We start from the raw sequence: 23,424 nt of genomic DNA on the forward strand, positions 1-23,424 counted from the left end.
TTCGTTTAACCCCTTCCCCTACGCGCCCGGGAGCCGGTAGGTGAAGTGGATACGCTTGGGTTCGGGATTAATTGAGCCGTTATGTGACTGTGTCAGCGTGCTTGATTTTTTTTTTTTTTTTTTGCGGCTAGCAGCAGCTAGCGGGGGCTCTGAGGTGGGGGCTTTTGGAAGTGGGAGTGAGAGGGAGGTCGGGCACTCACACAGGGCTGCTCACATTCCTCTGGAGCTGGGGCTGGGGCTGGGGCTGGAGCTGCAGTCTCTCCCCCCAGAGGGGGAGTATGTGGGCACTGAAGCATCGGAGTCTCAGGCCTTGTTAATGTCAGTGAAGCCTATCTCCGTTCCCCTGTTCCTTTCTTTTGGTGGCGGGGTAGGGGATGGAGCGGGGGGGGGGGGGGGGGGTAGCAAAGGACACACATGTACGTAATGTGAGCTTATGAGTGTGTGTGTGTGTAGGTGTGTGTGAGTGTGTGTTTATGTGTTTTCAGTGTGTGTGTGTGTGTGTGTGTGTGTTTGTGTTTTCAGTGTGTGTGTGTGTGTGTGTGTGTGTGTGTGTGTGTGTGTGTGTGTGTGTGTGTGCTGTGTTGTGTTGTGTTGTGGTGGCAAAGTGGTGGCAGCAATGGTGGGATTTATGCGCAGGGCGGTAAAAGTTTACGAGAGGAGCCGCGCTTCAAGAGCTCCAACTGGCGGCCCTCTCACATCAGTTGTTGCGGCAGGAGTCGTGTAAACTAACCCACTTCTCTGTATGGGAGAGAGGGAGTGAAGAAAAGAGAGAGAGAGAGAGAGAGAGAAAAGGGGGAAGGTAGAGCAAGAGAACAAATAAGAGACCAGGAATTCAAAAAAAGAGGACACTTGAGGTCTGTTTGTGTTGTCAGGCTGTTGCTAACAGCATCCATCTCCGGCCACAGCGAGCAGACTTGCAGTAACTGTTCTCAGGAAAGTTACAACCTCCGAGATGGAGAGAGTGTCTGAGCTTACAGCCTAGGGAGGCATTAGACGTCAGAGGGGAGTGGGGGTGGAGGGGTACGTGTAAGTTAGGTAAAGGGGGGGGGGGTGGAAGGGGGGGGGCTGATGATGTTACCCCTAGGGGCAAACGGGCTTAAACGGAGCCCGAATCAAAGTCCAGCGAGCGGCCTGAGTGTTCTGGTGGGGTTTTGGCCGGCCCGGGCCGAGCCTGAGGGACGCATTACGGGGGTTTGTGCATGGATCATATTAAAGACACGGGTCACCGCCGGGTCTCGGCCTCGCTGAGTCTGATAAGATCCGTACCAGGCTTGACCCCGCGACCTCTGAACCTCGCTCAATATCTCAGGGTCGAGGAACTAATTTCTAAGGGAACTTTTTTCCCCCCTCTCTCTCTCTCTCTCTCTCTCTCTCTCGTTCCCTCTTTTCCTCATTACCTGGTGCTGTCGGGGGAGTTGTCTGCCCCGTGGCCGTAAAAAAAAAAAAAAAAAGTTCTCTAGTCTCGTTTTCACCTGAGGAATGCCACTCTGCTTTGCAGCGTTAGGGAAACATCAAAGGAACAGAAGTGCAGGCGATCAGATGGATTGCCTGGGATTCTGATCTGGGATTTCTATCGCCAGGCCCCGACTCAGGCATTCCCGGGAAAAGTGTTTCTTGGGAATATGTCGGAGGCAAATTCCTGCATGCCATCAATCACAGTGTCTGCTGCCACAGATAATAACCACCAAGGAACAAAAGCGAGCGTCTCTCCAGGGCAAGATCTCTCGATCAATTTCCATTGCTTTTATGGTCACTGTCCTGCATAGGGATCTTACTGTACCATGACTTATGAAAGCTCTGAAAGAGAGAGAGAGAGAGAGAGACACAGACAGACAGAGAGAGAGAGAGAAAGAAAGAGAGAGACACACACACACACAGACATAAAGAGCAAGCGAGAGAATGCGAGCGGGAGACGGAGAGAGACATTTGCGCTTTGATAGCAACAACAGGAGGAAGAGCAGCTCTTTGCCGTTGCGTGACGGCGGGCCATTAAAGCGAAGGTGAAACGAGTGTTCCATTCAGGGGAGCAGGAATGTGGACGTGAGAGAAAAAAAGGTGGGGATCTTGGCATTCGGGGACACGGCCGTGTGGAATAGCACTCTACCTCTCCCTCGGTACTAGGGTTCTCCGAGCCAACCTCTCTCTCTTTCTCTCTCTCTCTCTCTCTCTCTCTCTCTCTCTCTCTCTCTCTCTCTCTCATTCATTCTCTCTCAACTGTACCTCAATGGTACGGCTCAATGTGGGGAAGACATTACCGGCGGCAGGCAGCACCCCTCCAACCCCAGCCTGCCCCGTCCACCTTCTCACCGGGAGGCTTGGCGTGTGTGTGTGTGTGTGTGTGTGTGTGTGGGGGGGGGGGGGGGGGGGTCTTGGAGACATGCTGAGCCCTGCTGCTTCCACACAGGACCGCTCGAGGGGAGGTGAGAAAACCAATACATCTCGAACTAATATCCCCTCCAAAGGTCACCCATCCCTCAAGACTCCTCCGACATCTAACCCCCCCACCCCACCCCACCTCGTCACAATCCCCTCTCCCTTCTCCAGAGCATGTGCAGCAGGCTGACATCAGACTCTGTGGGCTGGCGGTGTTTTTTTTTTTGTTTTTTTCCCCCGACGATTAGCCATTCGCTCTTTCATTGGTCGCCTGTCCCGCACGCGTGCCTCCGAGCCCGAACTGCCGGGAAACTGGGCCGTCTCCCGCACCCGCCATTATAGGCCGCCAGGGCCGAGATGGAATCTGCTGTTGGCACGGGGCGGGAGAGAGAGAGAGGGAGGGAGGAAGGAGGAGAGAGGAGAGAGAGAGAGAGAGAGAGGAAGAGAGGGAAAGAGAGAGAGGATAGAGGGCGTCTGGGCAGCTGGTGCCCATGCGGGACCTGCCACGCTCCGAGGGAGATCTACCTGTTTGATGTCTCTAAGTACTCCCATTCGACACCACTAAAGCACACACTAGCATTGCCTTCAACATCACGTCTGCCCCCCCCACTCCTCCATCTCCCCCTCTCTCCCTTCATCTCCCTCTCTCTTCCTCTCTCTCTCCCCCTCCATCTCTCCCTCTCTCCTCTTTCCTCTCTCCTCTTTCCTCTTTCTCTCTCCTCTTTCCTCTCTCTCTCTCTCTCCTTCTCTGTGCTGCTGAAACCCACTGTAGGCCTCCAGCTCTGGCCAATCCATAATTGTTTAAGTGGTTTTGGATAGCAGGGGGCAATTTAGTCATTAAGGCAGCCAATTAAGTCATTAAAGCGGCAGTTGGACTGCAGCGCGCTCACCGGCGGGGCCAGCAGATTGTCCGATACATGCTCCCCAGCGCTTTTCCGCATATTTGCCTCTGGAATTGGCAGGAAAAACACTCGCGAATGCACCTTCGAGCCCCCTTTTTCCCGCCGACGCAACGTCACTCGAGAGACGAGGGGGAACCCTCCATGTCCCCACTCTTAATGGCGTGTCCCTCTCCACCTCGAGTGGACACACGTGGTCCCCCCCTCGGAATGGCCATCTGCGAGATGGAGCAACGGATAGGCGCTTGGGGGGATCAGAGAGTGGACAACGGACAGGATGGGAAAGAGGAAGAAGAAAAGAGAGAGAGGGGGGAAATGAGAGGAAAGAAAGAGAGGGTGACAGGAAGAAAGAGAGAGAGGGGGAGAGATGGAGACGGAGATAGTGTGAGGAAGAAGGGAAGAGAGAGAGAGAGAGAGAAGGAGGGAAAAGAAGGAAGGAAAAAGAGAAGGGGACAAGAAGAAAAGAGAGAGAATGAGAGAGGGAGTGAGGAAGAAGGGAAGAGAGAGAGAGAGAGAGAGAGAGAGAGAGAGAGAGAGAGAGCAGGAAGCCAGGAGGTTATCCGAGTCAAAGCCATGTGGTGGCTGTTCTTTCCATCAAGCCATCGGCCGGGCCGCCTCTACGGGCCAGTGCTGCTGCAGCGCTCCACTCTGCTCCGCTCCTCTCCGCTCCTCTCCGCTCCATCTCCTTACACAGGACGGCTGGAATGTAAATATTTGACTGTGGCGAGCGGGTCAGATGTTACTTAATTCCGTCATTTAAATATGCATTATTTACATGAAACGGGTCCAACAGACACAATGAAAGAGTGCGCTGTCATCTGGGTGTTTTGGGAAGGGCTCATCCTCTCGGCATTGTTTCTTGCCGAGTCGCCGCACGGGATCTTTTTCCCAAACTTTTCCGAGCTTTCCCCTCTCCGTGGGTGTCATCGTAAATAACGTGATGTGATGCTTATTAAAACACGCTCTGTGCTATCATTCCCAGCATGCTTTCGGAAAACAAGAGCACATCGTTTGCAGCTTAATTACATATTTTGGCCCCTGGCTCTGTCAAAGGTTAGCCCACACACACACGCATGCAGGACTGAGTGACTCACTGAAACAAGATAACCTACAGGCCACTGCGTACAGGCCTTATCCTTGGGAAGCCCACTGCGCTTCACGACTTCGGAGAATTTCCCTTGATTCTTAACATCCTTCATCATAACCTGACACATGTCAAATTCTGATAAGTCAATAACATGACGTTAAGGGGCACATCTGCGCACATGGCTGATCCAGAGTCAGCGGAGGCCATACGAAGTCGGCCGTGTGGGACTGTACAACTAGTGGACGAGAGGACGCAGGGGCCAGCAAGGATTGCAGGTGGTTCCTTGTTAAAAAAGATGTCACTGTCACCCTGCCAATGAAACCCACATCCACATCTGCTCTGTCTTTCTATTCCTTTTTCTCTCTTTCTCTTTTTTCTCTCTCTCTCTTTTCTCTCTTCCGCTCTCGTTCGCGAAGGGGAAACTGGAGAAGCCCCCCTACAGGCTCTCAGGGGTGCCTGCCTTCAGATGTTCTCCTCTCCCGGCTCTTTCTCCCTCTCCCCAGCTTCTCCAGTGAAAATAGCCCTGTGTACTGTAGCCCCTGCTGCTGCCCGAGCATATGACCCTCACACTGACCCTCCCTCCCCTCCTCCTCTGTCCAGTCTGCTGTGTCAGCGGGGGCTCCGACCTCTGACCCCAAAACACAGCGGCTGGGTGCCAGAGGTGTGATGTCATGGGCCAGACTTAGTAGTGCCTGTGTGTCAGAGGCCACATGATTCCGAGAGATATGGATCAAATGTTTTATTTATACACCAGGGCCATAGCAACCAGGGCGCAATCTCCAGGGCTCTTTTCTCGATATACATATACTACTGCACATAGATATAGTATAATGACTAATGAGATGATGGCAAATAGAACACTTTTTCATTTAATTTGTTTTATTTGAATCAATATGACAGACAGGTTGCAGGCTACAAATCAAATCAAATCAAAGATCTGAAACGTCAACTAACTACAATGATGAAGAAAGGTTCTATAACAATCAATGCCTTCATAAAAGCCCACTGTTGGTTATCATCTACAATTTTTAACTGACATTTATTGGAGTGATTTAAGTCACTGAAATGAATTGATTAAAGCAATTGGTCAACTTGAACGGAAAACCACGAGACAGCCACATCACCTCAACAGTCTACAGTCAACAGTTTCTCACACACACTTCCATCACAGCCTGGAAGCGTGTGTGAGACGCTCACAGTCCCCTCTCGCCCTAAACTGCTGATAACCTTCTGCCTCTCTTGACGTCACCCCCCGCCCCCCAATCTCCAAATCAAGACCCCCCCATACACACACACCCATACACACACTCCCCGGTGCCCTTGCTTGCGTGCAGGGACAGAGGGCCTCTCTCCGCTCCTGGGCCCGTCCAGCTGTCTGACTGCATCGCCCTCTGCAGTGCCGGAGATGAAACATGCGTTTCCTTCTGTCTCTGGTTCCCCTCCGCACCCCTAAAAACCCCAAACTCAATGGAACCCCCACACACCCCTACCCCCCCCAAGGGCTCAAATGGCCCAGCCAGATCTCCCCGAGAAGAACCAGGAGGGGGGGAGAAAAGATAAAAAAATACACAAGCTCCTCCAGACGTGTGCGCAGCCCAAGGGGCCCGGAGGAACGCGGTGTGCGCTGAGGGCTTTTGGTCTGGGACGTCCCAACCAGAGCACTCACTTCCTGTGAGCTCGCAGATGATCAAGCGTGGACACATACGTTCATGCAGCGCAGATAGATTCCAGCACATACACACACACACATACTCTCTCTCTCTCTCACACACAAACACACACACACACGGTCTCTCTCTCTCTCTCTCTCTCTCTCTCTCACGCACACCTACACACACACAAACACACACACACTACAACGCAGCATTAAAATTCTCTCTCTATCACTCTCTCTCTCACACACACACGCATCACATTGCATCAGTGGAATAGCAGGACACAGTCGAGGTGAGGCCGGCTCCAGGTCCGCGGGGCTGGGTTGGACAGCTTCATCGTGTGCACACAAAACACGAACACACACACACACACACACACACACACACACACACACACACACACACACACACACACACACACACACAAACACAAGCACACACACCACACACACACCACACACACACGTAGCCGGCCCACGCGGTCGCCTCAGAGAAAGGAGGCTGGTGGCCAATGATGAATCACTGGTCCTCGCCGCTTCTGGGGCCCCTCTGGCCATGGTCTCAGGATATTGTAAGCAGTTACTTTTATTGGGAACAAATAATATGCGGCCGAGCAGGGGTTTGGACGGCTTCCCGAGCCTGATCTCCCCACGTTGCACACTGCTTATGTTTCAGATTAAGATCTGCAACGATAACGTGCACAATGGCCGTGTGCTATCTGTCTGTCTCCTCGGCGGTTTGTCTGTCTGACCTCCTGGGTTTTTTCCCTCCCCCCCCCCCCTGTGGTCTAGCATTCCAGCGAGCCATGGCGTTCAAATTATATTGCAATCGATAATAATTTCCCTGTCACTTCCATTCATTTGTCAGCATTTTTCAACCACTTTTGAGCACTTAAGTCCATTTGATGTTCCGGCGTCTTACCGAGGAACGACCACAGCAACTGACACGGCCTTCTTATCGAAGAAAACTCCAGTGCATTGGATACACTGAGTGGAGGTATACTTCTTCATGTGGACAGGCGGGACTACAAACGATTTCATGCCCATCTGCCCGAAACCTGTGCGAATGAATCGTGATACCATATGTAAGATTAATGCCCCTATATAAACTCCACAGTATCCCTGCGGCATGTCTAAGTTACATTAAAACAATGTGTCATGTGTCCGTGCAAATCCATATGTCCACGTGTACAGATTCACAACGACAATTATTTTTAAATTATTGTGCCAATTAATGTTACTTAGACATGCCTTGTTGTGTGCGTTCTTGACACGAGCCAAAGTTAGTCCAACCAACCGTAGACATTTTTACCGTAGACACCTCCAGTCCTCACCCCGGCCTGGGAACGTGCTCTGGCCTCCAGCATGCCTGTGATAAGACAGAGGTGGTGGTGGTGGAGGTGGTGGTGGGGGTGGAGGTGGAGGGGAGGGGAGGGAGAGAGCCGTCGCACGCTGCCCCGGTCCTTTGGTTCCCACGAGTCCCCTACGCTGGGGCCAAGGCCGGGGCCTGAGCGGGGGGGGGGGGGGTTGGGGGTCGGTGGGGGGGGCGTTTGGCCCAGCGAGCCCCAGCAGGCATGTGCACTTTTGACAGCATAGTTAGGAGGTGCTGATGAAAGAGGAGAGGCTGCCTAGTCTCAGAGCCTCTCAAATTAGCACAGGAGCCCCACGGCCTGTCACATGCACGGCCCCGGCATGCAGATTCAGTTGCAGCGCCGCCGACGCGTGTGCGTGCGTGCACGCATGTGTTCACTGATATGTGTGTGCATGTTGTGTACTGTATGTGTGCACATACTGTACATGTGTGTGTGTGTGTGTGAGTGTGTGCGTGTGTATGCGTGTGTGAGTGTATGTGTGTGTGAGAGAGAGAGAGAGAGAGAGATAATGTCCGTATGGCGTGCAGTTGGTCCTTGCGCTCCGACCTGCACGCAAGAGCATAAATTAAGCTACCAGACACTCTCCTCTTCCAACCTCCCCGACCCCTTCCAGTCATTCCCCATCAAAGACACACAGGGGCCTCCCAGAAATCTTGAGAAATAGACCCTTCATGAGGGCTAACTTACAGGCGGCCCCGCTGTAGCCGTTCCTTCGCCGGCTTTATTTAGTCCGCCACAGCGGCCCCGAACCCCCCGATCCTCGATCCCCCGGCCTCCAGCCCCCGGGCTCCAGCGCTCCCCGACGGGAGGGGAAATTAAACGCGGATCCTCTCCATGTTTATGTCATCAGGCAATTAGGTTATTCAGCCCATCTTTCAGTCTAGGGTTACCGAGCCGTATCGCAGGCAAGCCATCTGCAGGTTTTACGACAGGAGCCGTTGCGTGCCGCTCTAGCGAGCGAGGCCTTCGTTTAGGTGAGCATTGAAATGTGTCTATCCTGGTTTGATTAGGAATCAAACTAATACACAAAAACACACACAAACATAATCACATAAAGACTAATATTCATACTGCAACTGCCTAACCCTTACGTATTCCTTTCTTTACATGCTAACCCTAACCTATCTATAGCTGCTTTTATTTACATAGTGTAGACGCACACACAGACACACAACCCATACACACACACACACACACACACATTAAACACAGTGTGACACACACACACACACACACACACACACACACACACATACAGTACACACACATTAAACACAGTGTGACACACACACACACACACACACACACACACACGCTGTAACCTGACCTGTGAGAAGTTGAGTCCGTTGAGGGGGTGGCACTGCTCCTCGACGTGCTCCACGGCCCCCGTCTGCTTGCCGTGCCGCTCGGCCTCCTGGGCCAGGTAGAGGTCCAGCACGGGGATGCCGCGCGAGCGCACGTCGGCCTCGGTCAGCGAGTTGACCATGAGCATGACCCAGACGGGCCGCTTGCGCTCCCAGTTGCCCGCGATGGCGTTGAAGAGGTAGTCGGCGTAGAGGCCGCGCCCGCGCTGGTCAGGGGTCATCCAGAAGGGCATCATGTGCTTGACGTAGTCCAGGTGGCGCTTGAGCCGCCGGTAGAGGTCGCGCGGCAGCAGCCGCTGCAGGTTCATGCCGTCGGGCAGCAGCTGGCAGCTGGTCAGCTTGGAGATGGTCAGCGGGTCGGTCAGGTCCAGCTCGAAGAAGACGTTGGCGCTGGTCTGGAAGGCCCGCTTGGAGCTCTCGGGGATGAAGTCCCACACGCGAGTGTACGGCACGTGGATGGTCCCGAACAGATAGGAAGGGGCCGCCGGAGGATTGCGCTTCACCCTCCACAGGAAGGAGTTCATCTCCTCCTGCTGTGAGTCAGATGGAGCCAAGATGGATAAAAAAAAAAAAAATAACACGATTAAGGGTCAAACTAATTTGTTTATTTTACATCACCACACCAAATTACATTATCGCTAAACTACATAAGCACATCATCAACAGCCACCACAACAGTAACAAAGGGAACAAAAAACTTTAATTTCAACACATCAGAAAACTCCCTTGAGTTATGTATTGAAGACAGAATAGTAAAAGAAACTAGCCTCGTTTTAATGTACTCATAAAAGGGAGAAGCGAGGGACAGTTGTTAAATCGCATTTTCGAACTATATACTTTTATTCAGCACCACTGAGTTTATGGCTTTTCTTTTCCAAGTAAAACGAGCCGTGGACATTGTCCGACAGAATATCTCAGCAACTACGGGCTCCGGTGAGAAACTGCTGGGACTGTCTGCACACTTTAAGCACACAGCGCAAGAGCCGCTACCTGCCATGGGCCAAACTCTGACACCTTATCCATGAAAATATATGTGACAAATCAACATTAATTCATTCAGCACAAGCATAGGCTTTCCTCCAGAAAAAACGATGGAAGGCCATCTATCAACACAATGCCCTGCAAACCTGATATTGTGAGGGGAAAAGGTGGGCTGAAAATGTGTTTTAAGTACTTCTCCCCATGCAAATGGTGAAACAACACACACACACACACACACACACACACACACACACACACACACACACACACACACACACACACACACACACACACACAACACACTCTCACACTCGCACACACACACACACACACACACACACACACACACACACACACACATAGACTAAATATAAGCTATGTACTAGATGGTGGCATATAAAATTGCAACATATTATTTGAAGAAAAGACAAACGGCAATGAATGCACAAACTTCACATAAAAATCACTCTTAGGTGAATAGTATTTATTACTGACATTATATCAGTAGTCTGTGTGGTTATAAATTCTGTGCATTAGTATGCATTACTGTTCTATTTACCTATATAATAAATGCAATGAAAGACTCACAATGGACAGCATAACCGTTATCTGCAAATGTATATTTTTCGTGTTTTATGAAACATGAATTTATATACTCGCTGAAAGTTGGTCATTCCACTGAGAGGTGTAGAGCCGTTGCTCACCTAGCCTTCTCACTCCTCGGGTAAGTTGGAACACTGACTCTCACTGCTCCGTTTTATTGGGTAATTACTTCTAACAGAAAACAGACAGCCCTGTACTGACGCAGCCTATTACAAATTACACAGAAGAAAATGACTAGGTTAGATCTTTGAAAATTCCGTGCGCACTCCACATTAATGTGAATATGATTGATTGGCCCATTGATCAAAACTGATCGAAAATAACTTTTCAAAATTCTTTAACACTCGTGTTACACAAAAAGAAACTGGTCTAAGCCCCTTTTCTCCTTGAGCATTAGTTATTCGTCTATGGTTGTGGTAAAACACTTTAATAGCGATAGAACAATAAACTTAATGGAAACTGATTCGCCCAAGGCTGTCATGAATGTAAATTTCGGCGTTTAATAGCATTGCGTGTGCCCTTCGGAATTCGTGCGTTAGTCAGAACTCGAGCGTCCACTCCTTCACTGTCCCGGGAAACGAATCTAATTAAGCTCTCGTCAATCGCTGTGATTAGCGGTAAATTTTCAGTGCGACCGACAGACGGGAGCGACTGTACACACGAGGTCGGCCAGATGACAGGGCGTTTAGATTAATTGCAATCGAGAGCTCGGTGGCCTCTGCCTGAGCAAGCCAATTCATTATTGGCAAAAAAGAGCGCGATAACTTTTTTATGAGCTTGTGTTTCATTGAAATGTGATCGGTTTTCAAAGTTCAGTGAAACATTTTCCAAATAAATGCATTTGAAGTCAGTTCAACCGTGGGTGTTCCATAGCGTTCTATGAGTTCGGCCTATAAGGCAAAACAAAACGTTTTCAGCTATTTCTAAAGCTTAACCAAAGACGCAAAGAGGCTGTCAGGTGTCTGAATAGTCTATATTCATATTTGGATGCTTCCATGATATTACACAAAACAATATAGGCGTAGGCCTTATATAATATAACATATAATATAATATAATACAATATAATATAATAGGATATGATAGGATAATACCATATCATAACATATAATGTAATATGCGGTATAGGCCTAGGCTACAGTGTGTTATAGGCCTGCGAATGCGCATAATGCCTTTAGAAGAGGAAATAAATAGGCCTACAGTAAATTGACCTGGTCAACAGTTCCATGTAGTCTATAGCAGAAAATGCATTTCAGATTATCAGGCCAAGATCCTGTAGGTTGAAATTGTATTTTATTTACCAAATATTAATATAATAATATTGGCAATAATAACAATAAAACAGTAACATCTGTAGTTATGTTTAGTAGAATTTTGAGTAGGCTAGTGACATTAAACTGCAATTTGTAGGCTACTGATTACAATATCGGAATGCAATAGCCGGCCAATATCGGAATGCAATAGTCTATATATTATTAAACGTATTCAAAAATATTTCTTCCAGTGAGTAAAACCTGGGTAGTCTAGGTCGTGGCTGCCAGACTTTCCGATGACAAGACTGGCATGCAAAAGACAAACCTGAACAGGTAAGTTTAAGATAGGGATCGAATGGGGTGCCGAACTCCACTCACCGACTTTGGCTTGTCACAATGCCGCGATTTCTCCCGGGTCTCCTGGGGTAAACCCACTTGTAAGACAGCGAATAAGAGCAACCATCGCAATCCCCGCTGACAGCCCATCTCGAGATGAGGGGAGAGAGTAGACGATACGCTGTCCTCGAGACGTCCAACTCCTCCACTGTCTTACTTTCACGCTATTCCCTGCTGTCGTTTGTTTGAGGAAAAGTAAATCGCTCCGGAGCTGCTATTGAACTGAGTCTACATGTGCCATTTTGAAAGTGTGCAGGAATCATGCCGCCTCTCCGCCATTCTCGCACCCCAACACTCGGAGGATCAGTTCGTTCGGTCTGTCCTCTCTAGGCACTATCCTCTGGTCGTTCAGCCGTTGCAGAGGGAACTTTCGCTGCGCGCTCTTGAAGTTTGTAGTTGACTAATGTTTTGCTGCCGGGAGGAGGTGGAACGCCTTGAGTGTTTTCCCCCCACCAGTACTTTTAAGAGAGGAGGGCAGAGCAGGTTCTCCTGAAAATAGTTGTATACAGTGTGTGTGTGTGTGTGTGTGTGTGTGTGTGTGTGTGTGTGTGTGTGTGTGTGTGAGTGAGAGAGAGAGAGTGTGAAATAAATTTGGATTGGTCTGGTAGAACAATGTCACTATGTAATCTGTCCTATAAACGTTGGGAATATGTCCTGGCATACTGTAACTGGCCTTTGACACTGACAGGAGATAAATCAATCATTCAGTGACGTTAACAGCATTTCGTTGTGGAAGCTGAAGGTCACACTGCACTGCTTACAGTATACTGTATGGTCCCATCTATCACTGCCAGCTTATGTGAATGTAGTAAAGATAATTAATTGAATTTATTTCACAGCATGACTTTACATATAATCAAAGCACGAATGATTAATGGATTTCAATAAATATATCTCCAAATAAAGGATGTACAACTGCTTTTGAGTTATTCAATGTAAATAAAAGGTAAATAAACGTCTCTTTTAAGACTGCTGCAATTTGCGGAAGTCTGTGTTAAGATGAATGAACGCAGTGAAAGTATGTTGTCAGCCTCCTAGGTCATGCTGCCAACATCGATGCATTGCCATGACCCATGTTATTGTCCGAGTGGCAGGCAGAATGACAGACTCAAGTAGTGGGCAATTAATCATTGAATCCTTCAAACAAGTGCCACGCAATCCCCCAGCCCCCCCCCCCCCCAGCCCTCAGAAGTGACAGCGGGACAGACAGGGGACAAGTGTTCCTTTGTGCTCCATCTTGTTCCATTCTCACCACTCTTGCTCTCTCTTTCTCTCTCTCTCTCTTTTTTGTCTGTGTCGCTATTTCTCTCACCCACTCTTTCTCTCTCTCTTGCTCCCTCTCTCTTTCTCGTTCTCTTTCTCTCACCCACACTTTCTTTCTCTTTCTCTCTCTCTCACTCTCTCTTTCTGTGCGTGTGTGTGTGTGTGTGCGTGCGGTGGGGTGGGGGCTTTTCCCTGCACAGACACACGAGGCATGAAGTCAATTCTTGGCCTGTTAGTGTTAATGTTTTATTTTAATCCCATTACCCTCATAGCTCCCTGGCGAGGCCTGTGTCATAACAGCGTCTCCAGCTCTCTTTGTGTCAGGCTCTGTTTTACCAAAAGCAAGGGCATGAAAGTGATTTCATGGGTTCGTCACCTCACAACATCTTGTCCTATTAGCTGGATTAGTGTCTGTCCAGCCTCTGAGTCAGCGGCCACATTTTTCGCACATTCCGCAGATGGCTGTTGATATGAGAGTGATTTTGGACTGGGTATTATTGGCAGCCTTTCCTGTCAGTGGGCTACCTCCCCCAAATGCACACACACACACACACACACACACACACACACACACACACAAACGCGCACGCACACATACACGCACACACACACACACACACACACACACACACACACACACACGCATGCTTATGTTGTGCATGCGCCAGGCCCTGTTTGACTTTCCATGTCAGCTGCTTTAATATGAACACCTGCAGACACTGTTACCTGTTTAAAGCACACCTTGCGCAAAGCCGTCAGCAGGAACAAGCGAATTTCACATTCTTGGCTGCTGAGAACGCAGGCTTATGGCTGCGGCTGCCGGGAGTTTCTTGGAGCGAGGCCAGGGGGGGTTATGGTACATCGACACGCACAAGGGCCAGACTATGGAGGAAAAAGAAAGGACTTAAAACTTAATGTTCTGTTTGCTAACCACAGAAAACACTTTTCAACCCAACGGTTGTCTTGGGGCATGTAAGCTTGGACAGTGTGTGTGTGTGTGTGTGTGTGTGTGTGTGTGTGTGTGACAGTGTGTGGACGAGAAAGATGGAATGAAAGACAAAGTCAATGTGCATGTGGTCAAACCACCGCAGATCAAAGCATTTTTCCCATACCAATCCATTTATTTGTGACTGTGTCTGAAGGCGTCTGATAGCTGTTAAATGGTGCTGAGTATATCATTTTCTTTTTCCGTCTGTTGCTGTAGACTTGTTCCATATATCACAGAGGACAGTGTGTGCTCAGACAAATTTAATATGGATAAGTTATTCTGACCTCAACCAGAAGCAATGCTCATTCAAAGCTTGGGAATCTTGTCTTGGACCAATTCCTCACCTGGCAGATGAGGCCCATGTATAGATGCTCACAGTATGCAAAGGCCAGTAAAACTGTCCAAGACTATTTCATATATAAATGTCTACATGATCTTTGAGTCCTGCAGGCAGAAAACGGATTCCTGTCTTCTGCACGGCTATGTTGATCACTCTGATCATGCATGTGCTGTGTCTTCTCGTAAATAATGCGCAGCTTTGCTACTGTGCTGTGGTGGGTAAGGATCCCCTTTCAGTCCTAACTGACTGACTATGTTTAGAGGGACCCCTACTGGCCAAAATGCGCCGCATTGTTGGCCTGGAAGAAGTGTTGCACACAAATGAGACAATTTGACAGCGGAATCAAAGGAAATGAAAGCAGACACAAATGCAGGGAAGATCACAGCAACGCAGCAAAAAGCAAAGCGATATATAAGAGGGAGCTCGATTGATTCATCTCTTGTGAGCGAAAAAGCTTACTGGCAGGCTTTTCGGGGGCCGACTACAAAGACAAGGTGAAGCGAGATGAACCATGGCCCCGTCCAGGTCCAGCACGCACTTGGCAGCGGTTTCTATCGAGCCCTCAAGACTTCATCTTGACCGTAATCTCTCCCCGCTCACTTCGACTTTGAATCGCACTGACCTGGAGTCAGCACTGCAAAAAAATATATTGTTTAAGTTGCTCTGTTCCGGATATCCTGAGATAGCAGGGGGTATGAAGCTGGGTTGGGTGTCAGAGTTGTGTGTGTGTGTGTGTGTGTGTGTGTGTGTGTGTGTGTGTGTGTGTGTGTGTGAGGGGTGGGGGGTGTAATGGTACGGAGTGGTCATTGGAGGGTCAGCCTGACCAGAAGGAATCCTCAGTGCTGAGTTTACTGGCGAGGACATGCGCAATGCTCTCCTCGTACCGTGCCAGATAAGACCAGATAAGGGAGAGAGAGAGAGCAATGAGAGCTGTCCTGCGCTGAGAGCGGTTTTATTTTTACTCATATGTGGTCTTCTCCCCGCTTAGCTGGTGTTTTCGTGTCTGGCTGATAAAAGAGTCCAGAGTGGCACTGAGAAGAAACAGAGGAGAGATGAGAGGAGAGGGGGAGTGCAGAGGAGAGGAGAGCATAGAAGAGAGGAGAGGACATGAGAGCAGAAAAGAGGAGAGGAGGAGAAAAGAGGAGAGAAGATGATATGAGAAGAGAGGAGAAAAGAGGAGAGGAGGAGAGAAGAGAAGAGGAGGGGAGAAGAGAAAAGAGGAGAGGAGGAGAGCCGAGGAGAGAAGGGGATGCAAGAGGAGAGGAGAAAAGAGGAGAGATGTTTGGGGACAACGGCAGAGGAGGCCTGAGCCATCACACTCTCTGTTTCTGTGTTTCATAAGTCACCAGTGAGCCTGTGCAGGACAAAGCCCCCGATGGCATGTAAACACAGGCCGTCTCTGCCGCGCTAGCTATCTCTCAGTCATCACAACACGGCCAAGAGGGAGATAGGGGTAGGGAGGAAGAGAGGTGGATTAGCAGGGGAGGGGGGATGATTCCACGGGGTTGTTATTTGTTTTAACCTTAAGCTGTGCTCGACTGAAGAAATTAGGATATTTTTGGCACTTCACAAGAATGAAATATCGAAATAGTCTTCGGTATCAGGACATATGTTGAAAATGGTATCTGCCGCATGAATGTCCATTTGTATTTGTCTCAAAGTGCACATGAGTGTGTGTGTGTGTGTGTGTGTGTGTGTGTGTGTCTGAAAGAGAGAGTGTGAGTGGGAGGACACATGCGTAATATCGCCACACGCACACAGCACAATCGCATCAAAGGTTTGGCTCCCAGAGTCATCCCCCTGATGCCGTGGTGACCTCCTCCTTGATCAGAGAGCCCCATGAATAATTCTATTAATTCTATCCCGCTTCACAGGGGCCCCCTGCTATCACGACCCCCCCCCAGCCCCCATCCTCAGACCCTCTTTGTGCTGGAGAGGGAAATGACCGCGGCCGGTCCTGCTGCTAAGTAAATCTGGTCACATTAGAATTGTAAAAAGAATCGCGAAATGAAAACTGTGGCCACTCCGCACTTGTCCCCATGGGAGGACTGTGTGATGTCTATTGTAACTCCGCTTGAAAGCTTTTTTTCGGCGCTGAACAAAGAGGTTTTTTTTTGTTGCAGACACGGACGTAATAATATTGTGTTGTTTGGGGTGGAAAAGCAAAACAGAAACAACATTGTTTGCAGTCAACGGCTTTGAGTTTGGACACTAATCCTCGGAGGAGCCTCCAGCTTGTTGCTCAAGATGATGGGCGAAGGCGGCTATGGAGATAAGACTCGGCCAGAGGGAGATTTCCATTGGAAAGATATCTCATCCACACTCAGCCTGCTTTCCCCCCCTTGAATCAATGGATCCAACGCACGCTGGCTCTAACCTTAATACTTCCCTATAGCTCACCTGAATATGATTAAATATGGCTCATTTGTCCTCAAACACAATGGCGAAGTCGAGAGATGTCCTCCACGCGTCGGGTCGCTCGTCTGTCATGCTGCGTTGTATTGTTGTTTGTTTTGTCTTCTTAATAAACTCCAGAGGCAGTATGGTATAGAGGAGACAGCCCCTGAGGAGACAAAGGCCGTCCTGTGTCTGGGGCAGCTTCGGAACAGTCGGGGGGGGGGGGGGGGCTCTGGGAGAATTCTTTGCATGGCTGTGTTCGTTCAGGGTTAATTGATTGTGCTGGTAAGCTCCCACACGCTCTGTTCTGCCACAACTCAATCATCTCGCCGAGATTGGCTTTGGCAGAACCTGGGCCTGGCCTCTTCGTGGTTTCTTTTTTCCTCCTCCTTCTCTTCTTCTTCTTCTTTTTGGTTACTGTACATTTCATCATATCAGTCTTTCAGACAGTCTGGTTTTTTTTTGTGCATTGTTCATGCATGTTAGAACATCCATGATGGAGAGTTTGTAGGCTAAGGGTGAAAATAATGGCCGGGCTGGCATGTGAAGGGGTGGGAAGATGGCAATGAGTTCAAAATCCATGATGTCTGCTTTCCACTCCCGGGTCAACTAAGGTCCCTTTTCAACAAGGGAGGTGGTGGTGGGTGGTGGTGGTGTTGGGGTGGGGGCGGTTGTCATGCTACAGGCGCGTAACCCGATCCCTAACTCTGACAGGCCACGCAGAGATAGTAGCGAGAGGGCAAACTTGTTAACTCGGACGCCTTGTCTCGATAGCGTGGGATAGGGGGCCCCGGTGTGGAGATAGCGCCGCTCTCAGATCCTCGCTGATTAATGGCAGCAGGCACAGAAGCGCCCGGGCGAACCCAAACCCCGGGGCTGTGGGAGACGGACGACTCTTTCGCAGAGTTCAGAGTTGCTTTGGAGACTTAGTAGAGGCATGTTTCTGTGAAGAAAAGAGGGATGACCCGAGATTATGACCTGTCTGCTGGACTTGTTTCATTATCTTTGTTGTTGTGCATAGTTCTTGTTTTTTCTTACGTTGTTTTGGACTCTCCATGTCTGTCTGAACCGTATGTGATGAAGGGAAAAGGCTTAGGATCCCACACCCTGAATCATAAATCCAGCTCTGTTCTGGAGTTGGGCTGGGTCTACACAGCAGTCCACCTATTGAAAGGGGAAAGGAGCGAGGCATATTATACGTGTTTGTGTGTGCATGTCGGTGTTGATTATTATATAACATGATAATGTGATAATATGTTGCTATAAGAACTGGAATACAAGGATATATTGTGTATTCATACGAGATGTATGCTTTTAACCTTGACAATCCTCTGGCTTCTCTATTGGCTGACAGCTTTTTGGTAGTCATCAACATTGATTGCTTTTTTTGTGGGCCAGCTAATGCTTTGAGGAAGATATTAGATGTAAAAATGCCCCTCAAGGAAATGAATTTTCCATTCAGACACATAAGTAAGCATAAGTAATTCCGTTTAGTTTCTCTCAAAACAGCGTTTGACCCTTCAGTGCTTGACTGCAGTTTGGCCGATCTCTCAGCTGACTCTAAGCAGAAGGGCCAGGGGGCTGTCAACTGGGTCTGTCAGGAAGTCCTGGGCGCCCCCCACCCTCCAACACACACAGGGGAGAGCATGAAACAGGCCTTTATGAATACATACAGACTAACCTCTCTCTCTCACACACACACACTTACACACACACATTTATACAGACACTCTCTTTCTCACTCTCTTTCTTTCATTCTTTCTTTCTTTCTTACCTCCTCTTCTTTCTTTCTTGTCCTATCCCTCTGTCTAACTCCACGTTTCTCGCTTACACAGAAATATGCATACACCCAGACACACACACACACATACACACACACACACACACACACACACACATATATTGATGGACACGAGCATACACACTTGCTGGCACACATTTGAATACTGTAAGTACACTCAGATGTACACATTGTCCAGTCCAACACAAGCACACTCAGTTCAGTCAGACAGTTACACACACACACACACACACACACACACACACATTGACACACACATATATACACACTTACATACACACATGTGCAAACTTGCGTGTGCACACATACACACTCACACACCCATACACACATACACGCTCAGACACACACACTCAAATGCACACACGCTCACACACACCTACAGTACACACGCACTCACACACAGACACACATACAGTACACACACACACACACACACACACACACACTTAAACAGAGCGGTTCTTGGAAAAGAGCAGAGGTAATTTTCTACCTCTGCTGCTGATCTTCAACATGTGTCAGTGGTCTGAACTGTGATCTACTGTATGCTGCGAAGAAGGAAAACAAGCCACACCATCTCCTTTCATTTTTCCATTTATTTATTGGCCAGCGAGGGGTGGTGTACGTGTGCAGTGCACTACCTGAAGATATCCCCATATATACTTGCAGGATATGCACATGGGTGAACCTATAAATGAATCGGTGTGCCTGTGCTTTTACTGAGGACATTTTGTTCCTGATTTTACGAGAATGTCACAAACTTTTTAATGTCCTTGTCTTATTTATCGCCGCACTTAAGGACGCCGCAGATATATTGTTCACGCGCGTCCGGGGCCATAAGTCCGATGCGTCTGTGGAATGTGTGGAGGGGAGCCGCACTGAAAGGCCTCGCTGTTTCTCGATCTCATCCTGCGACGGAGACTGATGGGCCTCTAACAGGAGCTTCGAGTCCCCCCCCCCCCCCCCCCCGACCCCTCCCCTCCCGCCCACCTCCCAGTGTCTGCGAACCAACACATCAATAACACCAGCGATGACAGTCATTGGTCCCCCCAGGCCCTAGACACACCCAAGAAGATTTTTTTGCCGAAGCCGGCCTCTCCCAAAAAACCTGGTCCCCATGCAGAGCTGGCCGGAGCCTCTGCAGTTATACACGCACAGCAGTGAGGCTTCAGGCAGGAATGTTCTGGAACGGGTCCTTGGCTTACAAGCACGGGCCCTGATAAGCCCCCTCGTCCCGTCAATGGGTCCTTCTGAGATGAGGCCTCCGTCCGTGCTGGTGAGTGGTGAGGGTCTCGCCTCAGCGGGTAATCTGTCTGTCCGAAATGCCCACGGCGATGCAAACAGGCTCTGTTTTAACGGCGTCGGTTAGTGGGAAGGACCACGGAGGGTTAAAACACACACTTCACACCAGGAGGTTAAAAACACTGCAAATATCAGCGGGCTGCAGACTTGATTTATGGCATAAGGCCGGCCTGTGCAGAAACCGCTGCGCTTCTAGAATGGCACTCCGATTTTTTTTTTTTTTTAACACATTTTTTCCCCCAACTTCATATTTTTGACTTTAAATCATGAGAATGTTTTCGAGCTCGGCATCGCTGCCCTGCTTTCCCCCCTCAACCCTCACCAACCCCCCACCCCCCCTCTCCCCATCACCCCACCCCAACCCCCGTCAAAACTGGCGGGTAAGATTTCATTTGGATGTGTCCTTGGAGTGCAGACATAATAAACAAGGCTCTCGCCAGCCCCTCGAACCATCTCTCAAGCATCTCTCTCTCGCCGCCCCGATGCCTCGGACAAGTCGCAGCCAGCAGCGCCGGTGACGGCTTCGCCGGCTTATCGCCCATCGACAGGCTTTTAAATGGGCCATGGCTGGCTGCCTGCCGCACATGCATGCTGGCTGGGCGCGCTGATAGGGCCTGACAGTGAAGAATAACTCCATGACACCAGCAGACTCCAGCAGGGGAGGGAAGCTTACTGTCATGGACCGTTGACGAAGACAATGGGCCTCGCTCCGCGCGAGTGTATCTGTCGACGATGTGAACGGTTACAACGGTGTCCCGTGAGAGCTCAACGTTCGCGTGGAATGGAATAAACGGACACTAAGTGTTGGAGTGGCGCATGAGAGATAGAGGCCATTACATATTTGGCTCATTCTTTGCCTCCCATTTTCTTCCTCCGTTCTTTTTTCTCTTCTCAAATGGCCAGGTCAGCATTCAAAATGAGGATGTATTCTGAATGCCAGACTGGGTAAAATCAAGGACAAGTCAAATAAAAATAGCAGTTTCCCCTTACTCAGCAGTGATGGGGAGGAGGCGGGTGGGAGGGGTGGGGAGTGTGTGTGTGTGTGTGTGTGTGTGTGTGTGTGTGTGTGTGTGTGTGTGTTGGGGGGGGGGGGGGGCAATGTGGACAGACAGAGCGTTTGTTTGGTTGTACAGATTTTTGGTTTCTGAGCAGCAGAGCTTTTCATTTGTCTTTCCTGTCAGTTATTTAGGTCAGCAAAGAGCTTTTTTTTTGCCCTCTATCTGACAACTGGTGTTTCCTCATCAAGCAATTTGTTCATTATTAAAGTGTCAGCTTCGCATGCACATACTTTGATTTTCCTTTCACGAGACTGACCGGCCTCGTCAGCTAAATGAAGTGCAGCATTTGTAATTTACTGTAAGAGATAATCCTCCTCTGAGCCTCTGGCGGAGTGTTTGGCTCTTTAGTGGAAACATTTGCCTGTCAAAAAGCACCAAACTCCAGAGAGAGAAAGCGAGAGAGGGAGAGAGAGAGAGAAAGCGGGAGAGAGACACAGAGCGAGAGAGAGAGAAACAGACAGAGAGAGAAAGAGAGATGGTGGTGACCGAGATGGACAAAAGCCAACACTGTAGCGTTCCTGGTATGCCTTTGTAGCATCTAACACTGACTCTACGTCAGTCCTGAGAGAGAGCGAGCTTTCAGGGTTGATGGAGGGAAACCATCTCAGGTGTGTAGTGTGTACAGACTAGACCATTTTGAAGACAGACGGCCTGTGAGGATTGTGAGGATGAGAGAGGAATGATTAATTTGAGCCAGCAACGCGTGAAATGTTATTTTAATGACGAGAATCCTCCGAAAAACACAGAATGTACAGACAATGGAATGCTTCAATGTACAATGTGTGTACAACGTTCTGTGTACAATGAACTTTCACAGGATAGACGATACAGATACAGATACAGATGCAACGTGTGTGCCGCAAACATTCACAGAATAGAAACTTTCGATGTGCAACGTGTGTACAACGTTGCGTGTTCAACAAACGCGCACAGAGAACAGAACCCTTCAATGTACACAGCGTGACAATAGACCACTGAAAGCATTAAAAGCTGCACTACAATGAGCAGCTTGGCCTCACAGTGAGCAGTTTAAAGGAGATTACAAATGGTCTGTTTCTATTCTGGCACACAAGGTCCCTATCCTTACATGCCTCCCACCGAGGGAAGAGAGGGGCTTTGGAACGATACCAGAGAATTATTGTGCATCTGAAATGAATGACTGTGCCCTTTTCATCACAAATACATCATCTGGATTGTTTTTTTTTATTATTATTATTATTATTCAAAACTGAGATGATGCACAGTCTTATTTACGGAAGCAGGGTCGGACTCAGCCGGCTCCTGCCCTGAGATGCTAGCAGGAATCTTTTAATCAGACAACTGTCGGGGATGAAATAACATGCCTCTTCCATCAGCGTGGGGCGAGTCGAACATGAATCAAGGCCCGAGTCAAGAGGTCTCATGGCCTCCAGATGGATTTTTAATGAAATTAAAAGAATAACACAGAGAGACAGCGAGGAAGAGAAAGAGGGGGGGGGGGGGGGGGTTCTGTGGAAGAGGCTCTTACTGTCTGTTGCGAAAGTGAGAGTGTTCTCCACAGTGCAGGGGCTCTTTAAGTGCACCCCCACAAAACACACACACACACACACACACACACACACACACACATACACACACACAAAGAGAGAGACATCCCCACACACACCACATACAGACTATTCAAATATTCCTTTCCACATCTGCCCCGGCCCCCCCTCCCACACACACAGGCATATAGACACACACCCACGCACCCACACATCCACCCACACACACACACACAAACACACACACACACACACACACACCGCCCACCCCCCCCCATCCTTGCAGCGTCTGTGATTTATCACCCGGCTGCCAGCCTCGCCTTGGCCAGTGGCCGTCCGGCCCAGGAGGCCATTCAGCCCTCCGTCAGCAGAGTCATTATGCGGTTAACCGTTCCTCCTTAAAACAAATCTCGTAATGATCCGGGGCCTGAGCTCACAGTGCGTGGCGCCCTCTCTGTCCCCCCACCACCACCACCACCACCACCAGCACCACCTCTCCACCACCTCTCCGCACCACACCACACCACACCGCGCGGCTCTGCTCTCGTTCAGCGACGCGGCCCGCCAAGGCTTACAGCTTGCCTCCAAGGCTATATACACACACACACACAGACACACACACGTGGGCACGGACACACACACACACACACACACACACACACACATGAATACACACACACACACATGCAAACAGCACATACTCGCAAAGACAAATAGACAGAGACACACACACACACACACACACACACACACACACACACACACA

The 23,424-nt window shown here is 49.3% G+C and overlaps 1 protein-coding gene across 1 annotated transcript in view; it reads right to left on the reverse strand.

Moving 5' to 3' along the window:
* The window catches only part of trabd2b (TraB domain containing 2B), a 79,965-nt gene extending 67,554 nt beyond the window's left edge, over window positions 1-12,411 (reverse strand). The window contains exons 1-2 of the mRNA XM_062556063.1: window positions 11,966-12,411; window positions 8,714-9,283 (exon numbers count right to left, since the gene is read on the reverse strand). Coding sequence (XP_062412047.1) covers window positions 8,714-9,283; window positions 11,966-12,073 — 678 coding nt within the window. The 5' untranslated portion in view covers window positions 12,074-12,411. The remainder of the gene's footprint in view (window positions 1-8,713; window positions 9,284-11,965) is intronic.
* Window positions 12,412-23,424: the final 11,013 nt, after the last annotated feature.

Source organism: Sardina pilchardus, chromosome 15 (genome assembly GCF_963854185.1).
Source record: "Sardina pilchardus chromosome 15, fSarPil1.1, whole genome shotgun sequence".
Taxonomy (NCBI): Eukaryota; Metazoa; Chordata; class Actinopteri; order Clupeiformes; family Clupeidae; genus Sardina; species Sardina pilchardus.